The sequence below is a fragment of the Lactuca serriola genome, chromosome 1 (assembly GCF_051521515.1).
Source record: "Lactuca serriola cultivar US96UC23 chromosome 1, Lser_US96UC23_V15, whole genome shotgun sequence".
Classification (NCBI taxonomy): Eukaryota; Viridiplantae; Streptophyta; class Magnoliopsida; order Asterales; family Asteraceae; genus Lactuca; species Lactuca serriola.
The window spans coordinates 121546616-121569407 of record NC_136408.1 but is presented as its reverse complement, the minus strand read 5'-3'; the positions used below and the strand labels follow the sequence as shown (position 1 = coordinate 121569407).

The window sequence follows — 22792 nt, the reverse complement described above, 5'->3', positions numbered from 1 at the left end:
ATCATCATCCTGCACATAGAATGATTCAGGAATAAATGAAACATAATAAACATAATTCTGATTAGAATAATCAAAGTTACTCAAAAACTGACCTCCTTTAACTTGGGTTGAAGACCCGTTCACTTTCCCATTTGCTCCACTGTTTCCAGCACCATTGTTGCCCAAATTCACACGACAATCACGTTTGCAATGCCCAACTTGATTGTACCTCCAACAAACCAGATCCTTTCTCTTTTTATTGGAGTTGCTTGGGACATGTTCCTGCTTACGTTTTCCATGTCCTTTGTGGTTCTGGTTCCTTGGTTTGTTTTCAACCATATGAACCGAGGGCTGTCCAGGTTCAACTTTTCCTTTGGGTTTTTCAGATTTGTCACTTTCCTTTGCACGAAGAGATTCTTCAATACGAATGTGACTAGCAAGTTGAATCAATGACAGTTCCTCCTTTTGATGTTTCAAGTTATGTTTGAAGTCTTTCCAGGAAGGAGGCAGTTTGTCAATGATAGTGGACATAGCAATGGATTCATCCATATTCATACGGTGTAGTTTAAATTGACCGTATATGCCAAGGAGTTCATTGTACTGTTCAGTGACAGACCTTGAATCTTCCATCTTATAGTTATTAAAGTCACTGACTAGAAACTTCTTGCTGGAAGCATCCTCAGTAATGTATTTCAGTTCAATAGTGTCCCACAACTCCTTAGCACACAAGGCTTCACTATGGATATCAAATAAAGCATCAGACATACCGTTCAGAATGTGACCTTTGCAGATGTAGTCATCATTGTCCCACTTCTATCTCTTTCTTGTCTCTTCATCCGTCTCAACAACACCTTTCGCAGGCTCTACTGGTCTTGGAGTAGTCAGCACACATGCTGCTTTCAGAGTGGTCAGAGTGAAGTGTATCTTTTTCTTCCAACGCCTGAAATCGACGCCTTCAAACTTCTCCAGCTTGGCAAACTTAGTAGTCATCTCCCAGATTGAGCCACCCATCTCCAAAAATAAAGAAGTATCAGTTCAAATGTAGGGAAATTTAGGGTTTGTGGTGGAGATCTAGATACCAACTTGGATCGTGATATCACTTTCCGAACTGATATTTCTACCTTATGCCTGGGTTACATGAAATTTAGCCTAGGATAATCTAAGTGGACACTTACGTTTATAGGCACATAAAACGTAAGCCAATATGCTAAAGGATTCTGTGAAAGTATGATGAAAACGAGAGCTTAAGATCGTAACCCCATCTGGAGAGGAAGAGCTCTTTATATATTAAACACGATTAGGGTTTCATTAGGGTTGGGCCGTCATTAGTTGCTTTGGAAGCAAGTAATGTCAATTCAGATTTAATGAGGATTTAAGGTTACCAAAAACTAATGAGTTTCGTTAGTTTTACCTTAACCACCCTCAAGAAATTGAATTTTCCATTATGTTCCCATATGTAATCAGCCCAGCTAGGGGCTCTGCCCCTTGGACCCCGCTAGGGGCGCTGCCCCTAGACCCCGCCAAAGGGGTGCTGCCTCTTTAGAAACCCTGGACCCTAGACTAGTCGTCGAACCGGCTTCTGACTTGATCTTATACATGTGTGCACTCCGCACAACCCCGTACATATATTAGAGTACAAATCATGAAGCCCCTTACCTCACATGTTGGTTCCAATTGCTTAAAATGACATGGTGATACTAAAATCACCAACATTTTTCGATTGCTCTCATTATATGAACCATGTTAATTCTTTTTTTTCTGATATTTTCTTCACATCATTATCATGTGTGGTATGTGTTCATCGAGTCTTGATTATAACAACCAGTATCAAAGATACAATTACGATTGAAGAAAAGAATGTCAGGATCGATAAACTTAAAGGTCATGAGTTTGACTTTTGGAATATGTAAATAGAATATTATATTTACCAGGAGAAGTTCCACGAATCGTTGTACGGAATGAAAACCAAAGATGATTTTGGTGTTTGGAAGATATAGATAGAAGATTATAGATCATGTAAAGGAAATTAATTATATACTATTTAGTTGATTATCAATTAAAAAATCATTTGAAGATGGAGTGTAAACGTTGTTATATCATCAGATCATACTATACTTATAAAGGATGCATTTTTCCTAGCATCTCATTCATTCGAAGCTCACACTCCTCTTTTTCCTAGCACCTCATGCATTTGAAACTCCCACACCTCTTCAACTTCAAAATAATTAATCAATAATGATTATTTATTTGAAACTTCCATGTTTTTTCATATTCTCCAATGACTTTTCAAATGTATTTTTAATAATGATTATTAATTACTTATACATCAAGCATATTATATAAATTGTTACATGTGACTTATGAATCTTTGTTGCTCTTTTAGTTCTTGGTTTCCTAAACATCTCACTTTGAGTAAAGTTCTTTCTACATCTTCGTAGTTTATAATGTCACCAACTTGGAACATTTCAGTTTTAACAACATTGCACCACACTTCTCCAATCACTCATGTAAGAAGAATGATGATTAAATTGTTTTTATATAGAAAAGGGAAAATATTATTTATTTTACTATGGATTTAAAAAAACGGTGGTCGGATATTGTACATTTAATTTTAGTGGATGTCTAATATTAGGATTTGGTTCACAATATTCTTTTTCTATGTTAATGTCTTTTTGTTTATGTTATATGAAGATTATTGTGCACTGTTGGTTGTTTTGTGGTAACTTTATGTTTGTAATTATATTATAGTTTCCATTTATGGGTGGTTGTAATTATACTTTATTTTCGTAGTTGTAATTTAGTTTGAGTTTATTTTGTTTACGGGCAAGAAAAATATGAGAATGATTGATACTTTGATTGTAGGCGTTTTTTATTTTGTTGTATGCATCAAATCCACGTTAAACATAGATGAACATTTAACCTTATGGTGTATGTTATGATAGAGTAAAAACATTTATATATATTTTTTATTTAGGTACCTTTATCTTTGTTTTGAAAAACTCTTGCTACCCAAGTTTTACCTTTATTCCATTCATATAGAATAAATTCTAAGATGTTTACCTTTTTTTATTAATATTGGAATGTGATTGTCCTTACTATATTTTCCCTTTGGTGTACGTCACAAATGAGCACAAGTAAGAATTAAAATAAATAGCATTATTAATAACTTTAATTATAAATAACTTAAAATTTCATCCGGTTGTACTATATGAAGTATTTTCAACCAAATGCTTAATTTCCTTAACAATTAAACATAAATATATGTTTATAATTCTCATTTTATTAACAAATATTGTTTTTTCTATGACAAGTAAATAAAACTTGTTATAAACGTTCTCTTAAATTTTTACCTTTGTTCCACTTATATAAAGAAATTCTTAGATGTTTACTTTTTTTTTAATAAATGGAATGTGATTGTCCTTTACATTTTTGTCATTTATTATACGACACAAATGAAGACAAATAAGATTTAAAATAATTAGCATTATTAATAATTTTATTTATATATAACATAAAATTCCATCTACTTGTAGTATTTGAAGTATTTTCAACCAAATGCTTAATTTCCTTAATAGTTAAATACCAATCAACGTTTATAATTCTCATTTTATTAATAAGTATTGTTTATTCTATGATTAGTAAATAAATATTGTTTTAAATATTCTCTTAAAACAACATGATAACAATAATAGCTTAAACAACTTAAAACTAAAAGAAAATAGATTATGATATATTGAAAAAACGATTAATGTTTGAAAGTTAATCATAAATGAAATAAATAAAATGTTTAAATAAATTGTTTTCTAATCAACAACGTCAATAGCTAAAAAATATATCAAATAAAAAACTACATTTAACTAACTAAGTTCACACACAACATATGAATGGATATTATTGAGACGGTATGATCCTAAAATACACCTATCTAAATTGATTGAACATAAGTAGATGATATTATAATGATTTCGATTTAATATATATATATATATATATATATATATATATATATATATATATATATATATATGTGTGTGTGTGTGTGTGTGTGTGTGTGTCTTAGAGTATATTTAAAATAATTATAATATTTTATAACATCTTAGTGCAATATTCATTGGAAACCCCATCTTTTAATTAATATCACTCAAAATGCTTCTTAATAATGACTTAAACGCTCAAAAGTTTTATAACATATATATTATGTTTAATATGCATTTAACGAAAACATTACAATAATAAGATCAATCTTTTGTGTAGACAACCATATAAATAACTTACAATTGACAAAGCAAACAAAAATAAAACTTATTGTGTTGGTTAGAAGTATTTTCACAGTTTTTTGAATTATTTTATTATGGTAGAGCTTTTAATTTATATGTTTGTTATATGTTAATTTATATATATATATATATATATATATATATATATATATATATATATATAGTTATAGTATTCTTATAATACAATTGTTGTATGTTGTGGTTAAATCGTAAATGTAAATTATATTGTATACATGTTGTCGATCATATATTATATATGTTGTTTCAAAAAATAATTAATTAGAACAATGTATATGCTATATTTTTTATGGGGTGTATGAGTCAATTTCGTACAGTTATAGGCCAAAACCAAACCATAATCATTGCAATTGGTTAGTGAATTTTGGTAACCAATGTGTATTGGTTAACATTTTAGTTGGTTAATGGTGTTCATATATCTGTTAATATTGGTTAACGTTAATGGTTTAAAATGATAAGGAAATAAAAAATACATTACTATTAAATATGAGAAACAAAAAATCATTGCTATAAAAATACATTACTATAAAATGTGAGCAACAAAAAATCATTGCTATAAAAGTGAAAAATCAGAAAGTAGGTTGCTAAAAATACAAGTGGGAAATTAATGATGATTAACTAATACCAAATTATATAACTAAATCTAATTCAAAATTAAGTACTTGATAACCATGACATGATTACTCTTCAAATTCTCAGTTTCCAATATAATTACATATTATATATATATATATATGTATATATATATGTATATATATATATATATATATATATATATATATATATATATATATATATATATTCGGTTAATGAATATTAGAAATCACACCATCTTTTAGTAATGGTTCAATTATATTGGTTGATTTGGTTTTGATGTGGTTTTCGGTTAATATGTTCACCCCTCAATGTTTTCCATGTATGTCTCCTTTGAAATTCAAATCGCCAATCTTATCATGTTATACTAATCTTGCAACACGCAGGTATACGCCTAGTATACTTATAAATGAGACATTTTTCCAAGCATCTTATGCATTTGAAACTTTCATGCATTTTTCCATTCACCACATTCATTTGAAACTACCATGACTTTTCAATTTCTTTCTAATAATGATTATAAGTTGGTTAATAAGGTTAAAAAAATATCAAACTTATAGTGTAATCATATATAAACTAAATTTCAATGTTAAAAAATATCTTTACTTCTACCTGTAAAGTTTTTTTTTTTTTTTTTTTTTTTTTTTTTTTTTTTTTTTTTTAACTTTTAACATATTATACTTAATGTATTAGTTTTAATATATTGTTGGATGTCAACCATTATCATTTGAAGTTTCAAATTTTGAACAATTTGTATAAAATACTTAAATTATTAATTTAAATATAACATTACAGGGTCAACCTAAATACAAATTTTAGTTTAACTTAAACAACCCAAAAAATATTTTGTAAATAGTTAAAAGTGATAAATTGTAGTGACTTTCTAATAATGATTATAATTTGGTTAATAAGGTTAAATAAATATTAAACCTAAAGTGTAACCATAAATAAACTAAATTTCAATATTAAAATAATATCTTTACTTCTATTTATAAAGTTATGACTTTAACTTTTAACATATTATACTTCATTTATTAGATTTAATATGTTGTTGTATGTAGACTATTATCGATTTAAAGCGACAACTTTTGAAATGCCCATAACTAACAGGTTGGAATGCCCACATACTATGAGTCCAATCATCCTCGAGATGGAATAATCACGACCCACAACTAACATGTTGGAATGCCCAGGTCTGTTTGCCTTCGCACAAAGTAGAGAAGCCTCAACTGCTAAACAAACATGTTCACATATATATACCAGATAATCACATAACAGTTTATAGACAACAAGTGATCAAAACAATTCATACTACATAATACATAATACCATCCTGTCTACCAGGATACCAGTCTAATAGATCACACTAGCATATCGTATAATACCACTCTATAACCAGGACATTTACCTAGCCAGGTTACTAAGCATAACATAAACTCATCGTAACTACCAGGATTCAAACCAATAAACATATCATGCCATAACCAGATACAATCCATAAAGGGCCAACCTTGGTGCCATAGACCCTGTTGATATAGTGAGGATAACTCACCTCGCTAGTAGTGCTAAAATACTGCAAATCTCTGACTGCTGTCTCACCGGGAATCCCAAACTATTACACAAGAAACACCAAATTAATACCCAAAAGAACCTTCTTGACTAAATATCCACACCATTCATTAAGTCCACTCTCGTTATTGGGCCAAGTCTCAAGTACCCAATCCTTGACTTGAAAGTTCATATGAAAGCCCATTATTGGCCCAATTTACCAAATTGGGCCCAACCTCCTAATTGGGCCTAACCCCAAGATCCACTATCACTACTTGGCCTAACATATTTTATTTAAAAAGTCCAGTAAAGACCCAATTCCATTTAGTCCATAAACAGATCAAAACCCGAAGCCCATTTGTCAAAAGCCCAACAGAGGACGTACGCGGGGCGTACTCCTCTAGGTACGCGGGGCGTACTCATCAAATCGCTGACCACCATCAGGGTGGTTGACCCAGTACGTTGGGCGTACTAGATTTATGCTAGGCGTACTAGACAATGTGTCAAAACCTCATTAAGTGCTTAATGGCTTAAACACTCAAGCCCAAGCTTCAGATCTAAAGACCTATCATGCCTAGGATCCTTAAAGTCATGAACTTTATCACTTTGGACGTCCATAAAGCTCTTAATGCTTGGTCTTAATCCATTAAGACCCTATTTTGCATGCATGGGGCAGATTCAACTAATGGGACCTTATTTTTATCATTCAATGTACCTTCATAAGTCTAGAAGGACAATCATTTTTGTCCAAAACACAACATGCACCACCTTGTGGATTTTGGGACAATAAATGGGTCTTTTAAAGCAACATGGAGAGATCTAATCATATAAGCATAAAGTTTGGAACTTTATACCTTTTGGAGCTTCTTAAGCATGAGCTAACTTCAGATCTACAAGATCGGTCTCTTCCTTCAACTCCTTGATGCAATGATTCCCTATTAAAGCACTCAAGAACACACAAATGAGCTAAAACACACAAAAGGGAGGGCTAGGGTTTGGGAGAGACGAGTTTGATCTGTGGAGGCTGAGGTGGGAGGGGTATTGGTACTCATTATGATTCTTATATAGGCCCCAAAACCTAAATATTAGGGTTTCACCCAGACATTAGTACGCCCAGCGTACACAAGTATACGCCCACCGTACTAAGGCGAGCCTTAATACGCTTAGTGTACTTGTATGTACGCACACCGTACTCCCTTTTTGGCCCAAGTGTGCAAAATTCGTCCGTAAGCTTATCTTGGCTCTTCACTTCCAACCCCAAGGACTATAAATGACAAGGAAAAAATAGAAAAGGGTTCGAGAATACCTGCCAAATCTCAGCATGTTACAATTCTCCCCCACTTCACCTAGACTTTGCCCTCGAAGTGTAACGACCATAAAAATTCAACAAATTTTTAACTTTTAAAAAACAACCCATTTTCATAATGTTATTACAAAAAGGTTTTCAGTATAATTATTATCAGAGTCTTCCCAGAATCACATCATAAAACATAAACACGAGGAGCGGTACGATCACGCCTTCGCCTTGCCACGGTCTCCTGAAGAACCTAAAAAACATTAAACCACAATTGTAAGCCCGAAAGCTTAGTGAGATATCCCCAAAATACCAACCACATATACCATACACGAATAACATGCCAAATCATATCTGATCACAGAACAACCATGCACTTCGGGTCTACTGTGTGACTGGTCCACCGCTCCGGCCAACAGTCCACATGGTCCACCCTCCGAGTCTAGCCATATACATCGAGTCTGCAGTGTGATTGGTCCGCCCGCACCGGGCCTTCAATCCACCTGGTCCACTCTCTGAGTCTACAGTATGAATGGTCTGCCCGCACCGGGCCTTCAGTCGGCCTGGTCCAGTCTCCGAGCCTCGGCACGTCTGGTCCGCCCTCTTGGGGCCTACAGCCTATCCGGACCGCTCGCTGGGCCTTCGGTACAACCGGTCCGCCCTGGGTATCTTGGCCTACAACACAAAGTAGGACCCGTCTCAACCCAACTCCAGTCTAAACAACCATGTGGACATAAACATAAAATCATATAACAATTCACAGTCAACAAGACGATCAAGCAGATCATATAACATACCATCATCCTAACTAGGATACCGACCTAACTGGTCACTAGCATAACATCACTCTACAGAACAGGATACCGACCTCGACCAGGTCTCTAACATATACCATCCTAACTACCAAGATGCAAACATATCAAAGCAATAACATAACAACAAATACCCTGATCTCAATCCGACAAAGGGCCGGCCTTGGTGCCTTAGACCCTGTTGATATAGTGAGGATAACTCACCTCGAAATTGCCGACTGAACAGATAAACCCAAGCTACTCCCACCACTGATATGATCTCCAACACTGGCCAACACCAAGACTCTGAACTCAAAACAAAAGGCAACAATTACCAAAAATGCCCCTAAAATCAACTGGTCAACCCTTGGCTAACTCTACTCGCCGAGTCAACCCGATGACTCGCCGAGTCCCCATGCTCAGAATCTTCCACAATTCGCGACTCAACTCGCCGAGTCACCCCGAGACTCGCCGAGTCCAACAACTCTGAGTCCTTCCTCACTCGACTCACCGAGTCATCCCTTGACTCACTGTTACACAGCTCACCCTGAAGAAGGATCAAGACCTCGCGACCAGACTCGCCGAGTCCAAGAACAGACTCGCCGAGTCTAAGGCTATCTTCAACCTACTCGCCGAGTTGTTCTTCCAACTCGTCGAGTTCCAGTCCATCTTCAAGCAACTCGCCGAGTACACCTTTGTGACTCGCCGAGTGCCTCTAGATCTCATCCCATACAGAAGCCTTCCAGGCCATGCAATTGATCCAAAACGTAGATCTACCCTCCTACAACCCATCAATCACGTAAAGTGGCAAACTTTACGTGAATCCAAAGAGATCTAGGCATTAATCACTCTAGGGTTAGGGTTTGGGACAAGATGACTTCACCAAATACTCAAGAACAGGGACTTTAATGCACTCTAGACCTTCTCCATTCCAGATCTGAGGTAGCAACCTCAGATCTAACCTTCAAACTCAAAATACCACAAGCTAAACCTCCCACACATCCCAAAAAATGAAGAATCTAGATGAATAGCAGCCCAAGAACGAGATAATACCTCAAAAGGAAGCCCCAACAGCAATGAAATCCGAATCTAAGCAAAGCCCCTTGCTCCAAGCCTCCTAACTCTCCAAGATCTTCCTCCAAATCTCTTCTCCAAGGCTCAATTGCACTCAAATCATTCACAATCGCGTTTCTAGGGTTTTCTGGACTTCAAGGGAAGATAAGGAGGCTGGGGGAGAGGGTATAATGTCGTTTATATAGGGCTCATTCTCCGAAATTAGGGTTTTCTCCACTCATCACCAACTCGCCGAGTCTAGCCGCCGACTCACCGAGTTGGCCACTTAACACACGACCAAAGTCGCGACCCTACTCGCCGAGTCCACTCGTGGACTCGCCGAGTTGCCCTTTCCTAAATACACTTTTAGCCCTTCAACTTTATTCTTGATTTTCCGGGATGTTACAATTCTCCCCCACTTAAATTAGGCTTCGTCCTCGAAGCCTGCGGCGACTCAACTCTAGAATTACTCTCGCGTTGCATCACCTGGCACTAACCACACCAAGTTCCTCAAAGCACTACCATCGAAACCCAAAACCCAATTTCCTTCCCGCGGTGTTCCGACCACCACTTCAAGATGGCCACTGGCCTCGCCCTTTGACAATCACACTTACCAACTCATCAACTGAGTATCATTCCATGATACCTCACCCGCTCCAATTCACAACAATCACTCGACTCAACGAGCTAGAGTCACTGGACACCCGATTTAAGTCTAACTTCATCCACTCCAGGTTGACAGAAGAACACATCCTTCAATCTCAGAGCAGCTCCCATGAGTTCTCCTCTTGTAATCGCATGCACATGCTGAACTGGCTCTAGCACTCTTGGGATGGGACCACCCGTCACACTGACGACACCTCCAAACATCCCCCCCAAGATGACTCACCACTATATACACAATTCCTTGATCAGAATCAAGCTGGGAATCCATGAGTCCATCCCTGCATCCCTTTCGAGCCTCTTGACTTTACACCCGCGGAATCCCTTCCGCGACCTCAGTAGCCATCCAATACGGATGTGATTCCACACTACTGCCGCAATCACACTGCTCAAAGACCATAATTGGATCATTCCAATCATAACTCTGCACTGCCACTTTCACTTCCGTGAATTTACACTTCCTCTCGGAGCTACATTCTTCTCTCTTTCCTAACCAGGGAAATCCACTTGGCCGCCTTGTCACTACGACAAATGCCACAGTGCTCGCCCAATGCTACACCACTCCCTTATAGCATAACCGCTATCCATGCAACACACATTCTCTGATTATGCTCGCAAGGACTCTCGAGCCCATGCACCATCTCCACTAAGCAAGATCAATACCCGGGGCCAGACCCTCTAATGCTAACACATCGCGACATACTCAACCCATTTCCTCGAACCGGTCTATCAATATCTGCAGAGTCTTCAGCATGACTGGACCGCCTTACCAGGCCTTCAGCCAATCTGGACCACTCTCAGAACCTTCAGCCAATCTGGACCGCCTTCCAGGGCCTTCAGTCTGGTTGGACCGTCCTCCGAGCCTTCGGCCTAACTGGTACGCCTACTGGCCATCAGTCTATCTGGACCGCTCAACTAGCATTCATCATTTCGAGTTATCTCTCCGGGAAATTCCCCCCTCATGCATACTGTTCTAGCCCTCTAGGGCTTCCGAACTCTATCTCCATCATACACACTCAATCTCGGCCTGATCCCAGGCCCTCCACAATCAAATACCCTTGGTCTGTATCCCGCCCCGCATGCCTGCCACTTACTCATACCAGCCTATGCTCTTGGCTGACAGAAACACTGCTGAATCCCAAACAGTTAACAACCTCATATGCTCATCGATATTCCGGAGAACTTTTCAATTCTCCCCCACTTATAGCACTGACTAACAACCACTGGTCGTCATCACCGACCTCCTTCAACAACCCTACACACAACACACACACTTACACGCGAACTGCGTCCCGCAAGCATGAACAACCTTCACAAAATCACATATCAACACTGATCATTTTGAACTCGAAAGAATCTCAAACTGCAGCTAACCACTCCTCAAAATGTAGATGCTACCATCCTTCAAACCAGATGCCAGATTACCACTAATAACCCCCATGAATGATAACCAACGAAATTCCCAACATTAAGCCATAACCAAATCATATCCTCAAGGAATAACGGATACCATACCAAAAACCACACAATGGGACTAGCAGATAACCATACTCCACAAAAATCACAAGATAAACAAGACATCAAGAAAGAAACATACCCGCAGCTGCATCTGGCACTGCTCTGACCTCCTCTGGTGTAAGCTGAAAAGCACGACCCTGAGCCCTTGGGGGCTCCGCTCCACCCTGACCTCCACCCGTGATCCTCAAAGTGGCTGGTGCTGGAGTCTGCACCGGTCCTGCAGCAAGCTGTGGACAGTTGACCCTCAAGTGCCCAACCTGATGATAATGATAACAAATCCTCAGATCCCAAACCGGCGCTGATTGTCGACAATCCCTCACATAGTGCCCCTCCTTCCCGCACTTGCAGCATGCACCACCGGACCTACAAACTCCAGTGTGACCCCTCCCACACTTCCCACAAGCGTGGCTGCTTTGATCTCCCACCCTAGAATCAACAGTCTTGGACCCTTTCGGCGCCGGCTGCGACTGCACCGGAGCCTGCCTCAGCTCACGCAACTGCAACTCAATCTCTAACTCACGCCGCCTGGCGGCCTCCTGCAACTCCAACAAGGTCTCGCACCTCTGCATAGACACAAACTATCTGATATCCCTCTTGAGCATACTCAGATATCGAGACATCTGAGCTTGCTCCGAAGCGAACTTAGGGCAAAACATCACCCTCTCAGTGAACATCCTGGTGATCTCCGTCACTGAATCTGAATCCTGCTTCAGCTCAAGGAACTCCTGAGCCAATCTCTCCCTCTCAACCTACGGAACATAATGAGTGCTGAACATCTCTCTGAACTGATCCCATGAAACCGCAGCCCTCTGCGCATCCGAATATGATCCCATGGTCAATCTCCACCAATCCTTCGCCCTGAGCCTCAACAAGTTCAGAGCACACCTCACCCTCTGATCAGCAGGGCATGAACACGTGAAGAAACACCCCTCCACGTCCGATAACCATCTCATAGCAACAATCGGGTCCTGAACTCCATCAAAGGTAGGAGGATTCGTATTATCGAAGTCCCGATACTGAAAACCTCGACTGGCTCCTCCCCCTACCGCTGCTACAGCCGCTGTAGCCGCGGCGACAGCCGTCTCAGTGAGAGCCGCATAGCGCTCATCAAAATACTCAACCATGGCGGTCTTGATCGACCCAAACAGTTCTGGCAACTCAGCCCGGAACAATGCAGCAACCTCATCGTGTAGGATCTTACGAATCCTAGCATCCAACTCGCCTGTGCTCATTTGACCAATAACTTCGGGCGGTACTGACCCACCCTGACCGTCCTCTCCTGCTCTCAATCCTGACCCAGATCCGCTCCCCACATGCCTCGTAACCACCATACTGAAAAACATAGCAAGATCTCAGATACTTCCCACTAACCCGGGAACCAACCCCCGAACCAACCCTAGAGGTTGTGGCTTACTTGATACGTGTATGGGTCCTGTGCTTTCAGTAGTACGGGCCCATACTACCTTCCACACCTACCCATATTTATATCAATTATCACCACAACACCCTAGTGAAGAACAACATAATAATAACTCAACCCTCACTCCTAGAGGAACACTGGAAATCTCTCACAGAAGAATCCCTAGGCTAGAAGGCATCATAAAACAGACAACATTATCATGAAATCCTGAAGATCCCTAGCCTAGTACTAGCATGTTGTTCTATCAAAGCTCAAAACAATTATCATGTATGGTATTTTGGTGTTACTTACTGGCTCCGGCTGATCGTACCTTCGCATCCTCCTTTTACTCATTTTGAAAACCATTTTAAATTCTCTTTTAAAAACTCTCCCTGATTTGAGACTGGATTCACACGAATGTTCCTCCAATTCACTCAAACCAAGGCTCTGATACCAACTTGTAACGACCATAAAAATTTAACAAATTTTCAACTTTTAAAAAACAACCCATTTTCATAATGTTATTACAAAAAGGTTTTCAATAAAATTATTATCAGACTCTTCCCAGAATCACATCATAAAACATAAACATGAGGAGCGGTACGATCACGCCTTCGCCTTGCCACGGTTTCCTGAAGAACCTGAAAAACATTAACCCACAACTGTAAGCCCGAAAGCTTAGTGAGATATCCCCAAAATACCAACCACATATACCATACACGCATAACATGCCAAGTCATATCCGATCACAGAACAGCCATGCACTTCGGGTCTACTGTGTGACTGGTCCGCCGCTCTGGCCAACAGTCCACATGGTCCACCCTCCGAGTCTAGCCATATACATCGAGTCTGCCATGTGATTCATCCGCCCGCACCGGGCCTTCAATCCACCTGGTCCACTCTCTGAGTCTACAGTATGAATGGTCTGCCCGCACCGGGCCTTCAGTCGGCCTAGTCCACTCTCCGAGCCTCGGCACGTCTGGTCCGCCCTCTTGGGGCCTACAGCCTATCCGGACCGCTCGCTGGGCCTTCGGGACAACCGGTCCGCCCTGGGTATCTTGGCCTACAGCACAAAGTAGGACCCGTCTCAACCCAACTCCAGTCTAAACAACCATGTGGACATAAACGTAAAATCATATAACAATTCACAGTCAACAAGACGATCAAGCAGATCATATAACATACCATCATCCTAACTAGGATACCGACCTAACCGGTCACTAGCATAGCATCACTCTACAGAATAGGATACCGACCTCGACCAGGTCTCTAACATATACCATTCTAACTACCAAGATGCAAACATATCAAAGCAATAACATAACAACAAATACCCTGATCTCAATCCGACAAAGGGCCGGCCTTGGTGCCTTAGACCCTGTTGATATAGTGAGGATAACTCACCTCGAAATTGCCGACTAAACAGATAAACCCAAGCTACTCCCACCACTGATACGATCTCCAACACTGGCCAATACCAAGACTCTGAACTCAAAACAAAAGGCAACAATTACCAAAAATGCCCCTAAAATCAACTGGTCAACCCTTGGCTAACTCTACTCGCCGAGTCAACCCAATGACTCGCCGAGTCCCCATGCTCAGAATCTTCCACAATTCGCGACTCAACTCGCCGAGTCACCCCGAGACTCGCCGAGTCCAACAACTATGATTCCTTCCTCACTCGATTCACCGATTCATCCCTTGAATCACTGTTACATAGCTCACCCTGAAAAAGGATCAAGACCTCGCGACCAGACTCGCCGAGTCCAAGAACAGACTCGCCGAGTCTAAGGCTATCTTCAACCTACTCGCCGAGTTGTTCTTCCAACTCGCCGAGTTCCAGTCCATCTTCAAGCAACTCGCCGAGTACACCTTGGTGACTCGCCGAGTGCCTCTAGATCTCATCCCATACAGAAGCCTTCTAGGCCATGCAATTGATCCAAAACGTAGATCTACCCTCCTACAACCCATCCATCACGTAAAGTGGCAAACTTTACGTGAATCCAAAGAGATCTAGGCATTAATCACTCTAGGGTTAGGGTTTGGGACAAGATGACTTCACCAAATACTCAAGAACAGGGACTTTAATGCACTCTAGACCTTCTCCATTCCAGATCTGAGGTAGCAACCTCAGATCTAACCTTTAAACTCAAGATACCACAAGCTAAACCTCCTACACATCCCAAAAATGAAGAATCAAGATGAATAGCAGCCCAAGAACGAGATAATACCTCAAAAGGAAGCCCCAACAGCAATGAAATCCAAATTTAAGCAAAGCCCCTTGCTCCAAGCCTCCTAACTCTCCAAGATCTTCCTCCAAATCTCTTCTCCAAGGCTCAATTGCACTCAAATCCTTCACAATCGCGTTTCTAGGGTTTTCTGGACTCCAAGGGAAGATAAGGAGGCTGGGGAGAGGGTATAATGTCCTTTATATAGGGCTCATTCTCCAAAATTAGGGTTTTCTCCACTCAGCACCAACTTGCCGAGTTGGCCACTTAACACGCGACCAAGTCGCGACCCTACTCGCCGAGTCCACTCGTGGACTCGCCGAGTTGCCCTTTCCTAATTACAATTTTAGCCCTTCAACTTTACTCTTGATTTTCCGGGATGTTACACGAAGTCTGTTGTGGAAAATAGATCTAGGTAATTCTCCTACATCTCGGACTCGGGATCCCATGTCCACTCGGATCCCTTCTGATGCTCTCACTGTACCTTCACCAAAGGTATCTCCTTGTTCCGTAGAACTTTCTTCTTACTTTCTAGAATGGCCACATGACTCTCCACGTAATTTAGGCACTCATCGACCTGAATATCATCCAATGACACCATTGCCTCGTGATTCATAATACACTTTTTCAATTGCAAAACGTGGAAAGTTTTGTGGATTCGGCTAAGCTCCTCTGGTAGCTCTAGCCTGTATGCCACCTTGCCAACCCTGACAACAATCTTGAACGGTCCAATGAAGAGGGGACCCTATTTCCCCCCTCTTCCTAAATCGGATCACACCCTTCCAGTGTGAGACCTTCCGGAGTACCATATCACCCACCTGGAACTCTAACTCAGATCGGCGTCTTTCAGCGTAACTCTTCTGCTGACTCTGAGCAGTCTACAGTCGCTACTTAATCAGTTGAATCTTCTCGGTGGTCCGCGAAACTACCTCCGTCCTACCCATCACCCTATGTGCGACCTCACCCCAACAAACTGGGGTGCGACATCTCTGCCCATACAACAGCTCGAAAGGCGGGGCGCCAATGTTGGAATGGTAGCTGTTGTTTTAGGTGAACTCTACAAGGGGTAGGTGGGAATCTCAGCTCCCAACGAAGTCAATGGCACATGCCCTCAACATATCCTCGAGGGTCTGGATGGTCCGCTCACTCTGACCGTCGGTATGTAAATGAAATGATATACTAAAATGTAGCTATATGCCTAGTTCCTCATGGAACTTTTGCTAGAAACGGGAGGTAAATCTAACATCTCAGTCAGAAACAATGGAGACCGAAACCCCATGGTGAGCAACGATCTCGCGAACATACATGTCGACCAACTTCTCGGCCGAAGAACTCTCCTGTATAGCCAAGAAGAAATGGGCACTCTTGGTCAATCGATCTACGATGACCCATATAGCATCAAATCCCTTTTTGCGTCCTCGACAGTTTGGTAATGAAATCCATTGTGATCTCTTCGCATTTCCACATGGGAATCTCTAGGGGCTGCAACATACCATGTGGCCTCTGATGCTTGGCCTTGACCATCCTACAGGTCAAGTACCTCTCGATATACCAAGCAATTTCTTGCTTCACACATGGCCACCAATAACTTAAACTCAGGTCTCTGGACATCTTGGTGGCCCTCGGGTGAATAGAGAAATGAGACTTATGAGCCTCCTCCATGACTGTCTGTCTGACCCCACCAGACATCAGAACCTATACCTGACCGCATTGGGCCAATAATCCCCGACTATCCTGCACAAACCGGGTATTCTCACCCCTAATCCTCACCAACTTCCAGTTCTCAGGCCTCAACCTGAGCATCTCTGATCAAACTCACAAGCGTAGAATCAACCACTATCCTCATACATTTCGCTTTACTGGGATGCTAAAGGATCTCACAATCATAGTCCTTGACTACAGCCAGCCACCTATGCTGCCTAATATTTAGGTTCAGCTAATCCATGATGCGTCTCAAGCTCTTGTGATCCATGTATATGGTACAACAAACCCCATATAAGTAATGTCTCTATATCTTGAGAGCAAACACCACCACTCCTAGCTTTAAATCATGCGTAGGGTATCTTGTCTCATGCGGCTTCAACTTCCGCGATGCGTAGGCTATCACTTATCATCTCTGCATGAGGACCGTCCCCAAGCCAGTGATGGATGCGTCATAGAACACCACAAAATCCTCAACTCCCTCCGGGAGAGTCAAAAATGGAGCCTCGCACAAACGATGACGGAGGGTCTCAAACGCCCTCTGCTGCTCAGGGCCCCACCCGAAATCCACCCTCTTCCTCGTCAGACGAGTGAGGGGTACTACAATATTGGAGAAGTCCTGAATAAATCTTTGGTAGTACCCTGCTAATGCCAGAAAACGTCTGATATCCGAGGGAGATCTCGGCACCTCCCACTGCATGACCACGTCAATTTTGGCCGGATCGACCAAAATCCCCTCCAGGTTAATGATGTGTCCGAGGAATTAGACCTATCGTAACCAAAACTCACACTTTGAGAACTTAGCATACAACAGTTCTCGTCTCAAAACTCACACTATGATCGAGCGATCAACCATCGGTCTGCAAAGCCGATTCATCAAATCCATGAATACGTCCGGCGTGTTGGTGAGACCAAACGGAATCACCACGAACTCGTAATGACCATGACGAGTCCGAAACATGGTCTTCTCCATGTCCTCCTCTCTGACCTGGACTTGATGATATTCTGACCTCAAATCTATCTTGGACAACCAAGATGCTCCCTGTAACTAATCGAAGAGGTCATCAATCCTAGGGAGTGGATAACGGTTCTTCACCGTTAACTTGTTCAACTCTCTATAATCAATGCACATCCGTTGCGAACCGCCATTCTTCCTGATGAAGAGGATCAGTGATCCCCATGGAGAACTGCCAGGTCGAATGAACTGCTTGCCCAACAGTTCCTGTAGCTGTGATAATAGCTCCTGCATCTCGGGTAGTGCCAACCGGTATGTCGCCTTGGCAATAGGGGCCGCACCAGGCACCAGGTCGATTCGAAACATGACCTGCCTCTCCGGAGGTATCCCTGGAAACTCCTCCGGAAACACATCTACAAACTCCCTGACTACCAGAACTTCTGAAACTGAAATCTACTCCCCGGCTCATGTATGCACCGTATGCTCTAGAAAACCCGCACACCCGTGCTGAATATACTGTCGAGCCCTTTCAGCTAAATAGAAGCCAGATCCCACTCTGGTGCCCTCGCCATATATCATTAGTTCTCCCCTACTTGGGGTTCGAACTACCACCCGCTAGCCCTCGCAATCTATCAAAGCACCGAATCGGCTAAACCAATCCATCCCCACAATCACACACACTTTCCCTATGGGAATAGGAATCAAGTCTACCGGAAAGGATACTCCGATGATCTCCAACTCGCATCCTCGGTAGACGGAAGAAGCAGAAACCCCGTGTTCGTTGGTGATAGAGACTGGCAACGGACACTCAAGCTCACCTACTGGCACACTGAACTCCCTATTGAAAGTCTGAGACACAAATGACCGACTCGCCCCTGAGTCAAATAAAAGCAATGCAGGAAAGGAGTTCACTAAAACTATACCTAAACACAGGTACAACACATAAGCATGACATAGATATAATAAATGATATAAGGGATAGAAACATACTAGCAACCACATCCGATGTTGACTGGGCCTCCTCGGGCGTAAGTCGGATGGCACGCCCTTGAGCCTTCGGAGGCTCGGCCTTCACTGGCCTCCCATCGGCAATCCTCAATGTAATCGGCGCTGGAGCCTACGTCGGCTTAGTAGCTAGAAGAGGGTACCAGGCCTTCATATGGCGCACCTGCTCATAATGTTAACAAAGTGTGACTCCGAAAGTCGGAGTCTGCTGCCTGCAATCCTTGGCCAGATGGCCCTGCTTGCCACATCGGTGGCACCCACTCCCTGATCGACACATCCCTGAATGATCCTTTCCTCACTTCCTACAAGTGCGACCTGGATGTCCCCTAGTCCTGGTAACAGTGGTCTTAGACCGCTTCGGTGCCGACTAAGACTGTGACGGGGCCCGACGGTGCTCCCTTAACTGCAACTCAATCTCCAACTCTCACCGCCTAGCAGCCTCCTGTAAATTCAGAAGAGTATCACATCATTTCGTCGAAACAAATGGGCATATGACCGTTTTGATCATGCTCAGATACCAAGTCATCTGAGCCTGCTCGGAAGCAAACTATGGGCAGAACATCGCCCTCTCGGTGAACATATGGGTGATCTCCGACACTGACTCCCCATCCTGTCTTAAACTCAAAAACTCCTGAGACAATCATTCCCGTTCAACCCGTGGAATGTATCAGGCGTAGAATGTAACATCCCCCATTGTCACAGCCAGAAAACACCAATTTGTTTATACTTTATTTAAAAGTCAGAGTAACATTTTAAATACAAGAGTTGCGGAATTTTTTCCCAAAACAAAATATGATAAAGATTTATCACAACATTTCCATAGAAATCTGTTTCATTAAAATGACTCAGGATGTCATGTTCGATACAGATCAAAAGTATAAACAATACAATATAAGCCTTACTAAGTTATTTCATATCTACAGGCCTATATCTGTAATCCGTCATCCAAAACCTCACATCTATGCTTGAGCGCCACTACTTTTAATACCTGAAACTGAGTGGGTCAGGTAAGGGAGCCTGGTGAGCACATAGGGTTTTCAACCCCCAGTAAATAAGTTTATTAATTTCAACAACCAACAATAACCCGATTACCCGTTCTGGTTATCCTCACATTACGTCCCTAAAACACCTATCATAAGGCACCTAGACTAAGGATCAATATCGGGATGTACACTACTGCCAAGGGGGTTCCTCAGCAATAAATTTCTTATAGGCAACCATGTGTGGGATGGAGTACACCGGTGAACACATCGTTCACAAACACCTATAGGTTGCGAGCCTGCTAGCGTTCCACTAGAATGTCTAGAAGAGTCTGTGGTCGTCATCCATACTCTGCTAAATGATAGAATCAACAACAACAACATCGAGGCCTCTCATCATCTTATCACACATCGTTTATTACATGTACCCATGTTTTACCCCAACATTTTTGTAGATATAAAATACATATATAGTTTAAATCATTTAAAAGATGCATACAAATCTTTCATTAGCATAGACAACAAGTATTCACACAATATGCACACATAGAACGTAGTTTATATTAAATAATTCATATCTATGTGTAAGATGAAAGTAACTATGTAATCACTTGGAAAGGTGGTGACTGGATACTCGGACAACACTTCATTATCTCAAAACAATTACCCTCAGACAAAAACTAGTATCATTTCCACTAGAGTTTAGTCTAATATTCACCGAGATTAATTAATAGTCTAATTATTACTATTATATAATCATGAAACGATACTTTTCACCCACTATGTTTAGACAGGGGCCAAACATGAAACACCAGAGGGCATGATCATTTTGGCATATAGCACTTCAGAATCCAGCAATCCAAGCAACCCTCCAAACCAGATTCCCTGTACCACGAGTGGTTAAAAAATATATTATAATGACACCTATATAACCCATAATAATAGCCTAAATACTTATTATAAGTTCCTAATAACGTTACTATAATTAAATAAAAGGTATACTAAAATTAGCATAGGTGTAGCTCACTTACAACGGGTTTTATAAAAAACTGGGCTTCGCTTGGAACAACTTCTTTGAACTGAAAGACCCTTTATCTCAGGACTTCGGGAGCCTCGGGGCTTCCTTCGGGTGCTAGGGGGTTTACCTAGACTTAGGGGGGGGGGGAGGGGGCGTTAGGGGGCTTAGAAAGAGAAACTAGCGAGAGAGAGAGAAGGATTTGGGGTGTGGAAACCGGCTGACCTCGCACCTCTATTTATAGGTGCTGAGCTGCTGGGAATGCAGCGCATTCCGGTGGGTATGTGTCCGAACTCTACCGGGGCGACGTGGCTGATCCGAGGCCAAGTGTTGCGAGAACGCGGGGCGTTCCTCCTATGTAGGGCGTTCCTTCGCAGATCACTCTCTCGACTTCTAAAGTTCATAACTTTCATATACGAGCTTCGTTTTCGACGTTCTTTATATCCACGTGTAGGCGGGAACGTACTCTATAACTTTCATTTAGACTTCGTTGGCTAATTTTGATTTTATTTTTTAAGTTATATTTTTAACAGGCTGGGACAGGATTGGTCCGTTAAAAATCTACAACTTCTTCATCTGACATCTGTTTTCATCTGTCTTTTTATCATTATGCTGATATTAATGAGATCTTCGATTCTTGTTTAGGTTGTGTCAGCTAAAAACTGCTCGATCTAATAATCGAACTTCAGGCTATACACTGCTAAGCCGAAACTTCGAAAAATCATAACTTCCTCATATGAAGTCAGATTTGGGCGTTCTTTTTATGGATGCTCTTAGTTTAACATATTCTACAACTTTTGTTTAGATCACTAAGTCTAAAAATCACTCTATCATCAATTCACTATTTACTCTTCCCAGTGTCGTGCCGGTTCCCTTGCGAAACTTCCACGAATCATAACTTCTTTGTTATTACTCGGATTTCGGCATTCTTTATATCACCAAATTCCTTGTTTCGACAACTTCAACTTTATGTAAAGATATCGGGCTTATCTAACACTTTAATTCTAACGCTTATTTTTATTCTTTATTAATTATACCTTTATAATTAAGTAATAAACACATAAATGCACATAATTCACATAATACCCAAATAATTCATCTTTATTATTTCAAAAAGAGTTACAATAGTTGACCTAGATTATTACATCATTTATTAATGCCTAGCCCCAAAACCCGGACGTTACAATTCTCTCCCCTTAGGATGATTCCGTCCCGGAATCATGCATCATCAAACAGATGTGGGTAGCGACTCATCATGTCACACTCTATTTCCCAGGTGTGATTCGGCCCATTCGAATGTTTCTGTTGGACTAGCACTAAGTCGTCCATATTGTGTTGTATCTTCTTAGTCTTACGGTCAACAATATCCTCCGGCTCATCAATCAGACTCTTATTCTCATCCATTCTTAACTCCGAGATTGAAATTATGTTGGGAACTTCTCCCATGAACTTCCTCATATAACACATATGGAAGGTGTTATGAATTCCATCCAGTTCTTTGGGTAATTCGAGCTTGTAAGCTTGCTTCCCAATCTTCTGAAGAACTATGAACGGTCCAATAAACCTTGGACTCAGCTTTCCTCATTTTCCAAATCGCATAAGTCCCTTCCACAGTGAGACTTTAAGCAAACCCGAATCCCCAACTTTGATGGTCATCGATCGCCTTTTGTTGTCAGCATAGCTCTTTTTACGATCCTAAGCTACTTACATTCTTTCCCTGATCACCTTCATCTTTTTAGTAGTCTCACGGACTATCTCGGGGCCCATAAACTGC

General features: G+C 41.3%; 1 protein-coding gene across 1 annotated transcript in view; it reads right to left on the bottom strand.

Annotated features, from left to right (window-relative positions):
* Window positions 1-792: 792 nt before the first annotated feature.
* Window positions 793-22792, bottom strand: part of LOC145060967 (uncharacterized) — a 111105-nt gene continuing 89105 nt past the window's right edge. The window contains exon 3 of the mRNA XM_079008299.1: window positions 793-990. Coding sequence (XP_078864425.1) covers window positions 793-990 — 198 coding nt within the window. The remainder of the gene's footprint in view (window positions 991-22792) is intronic.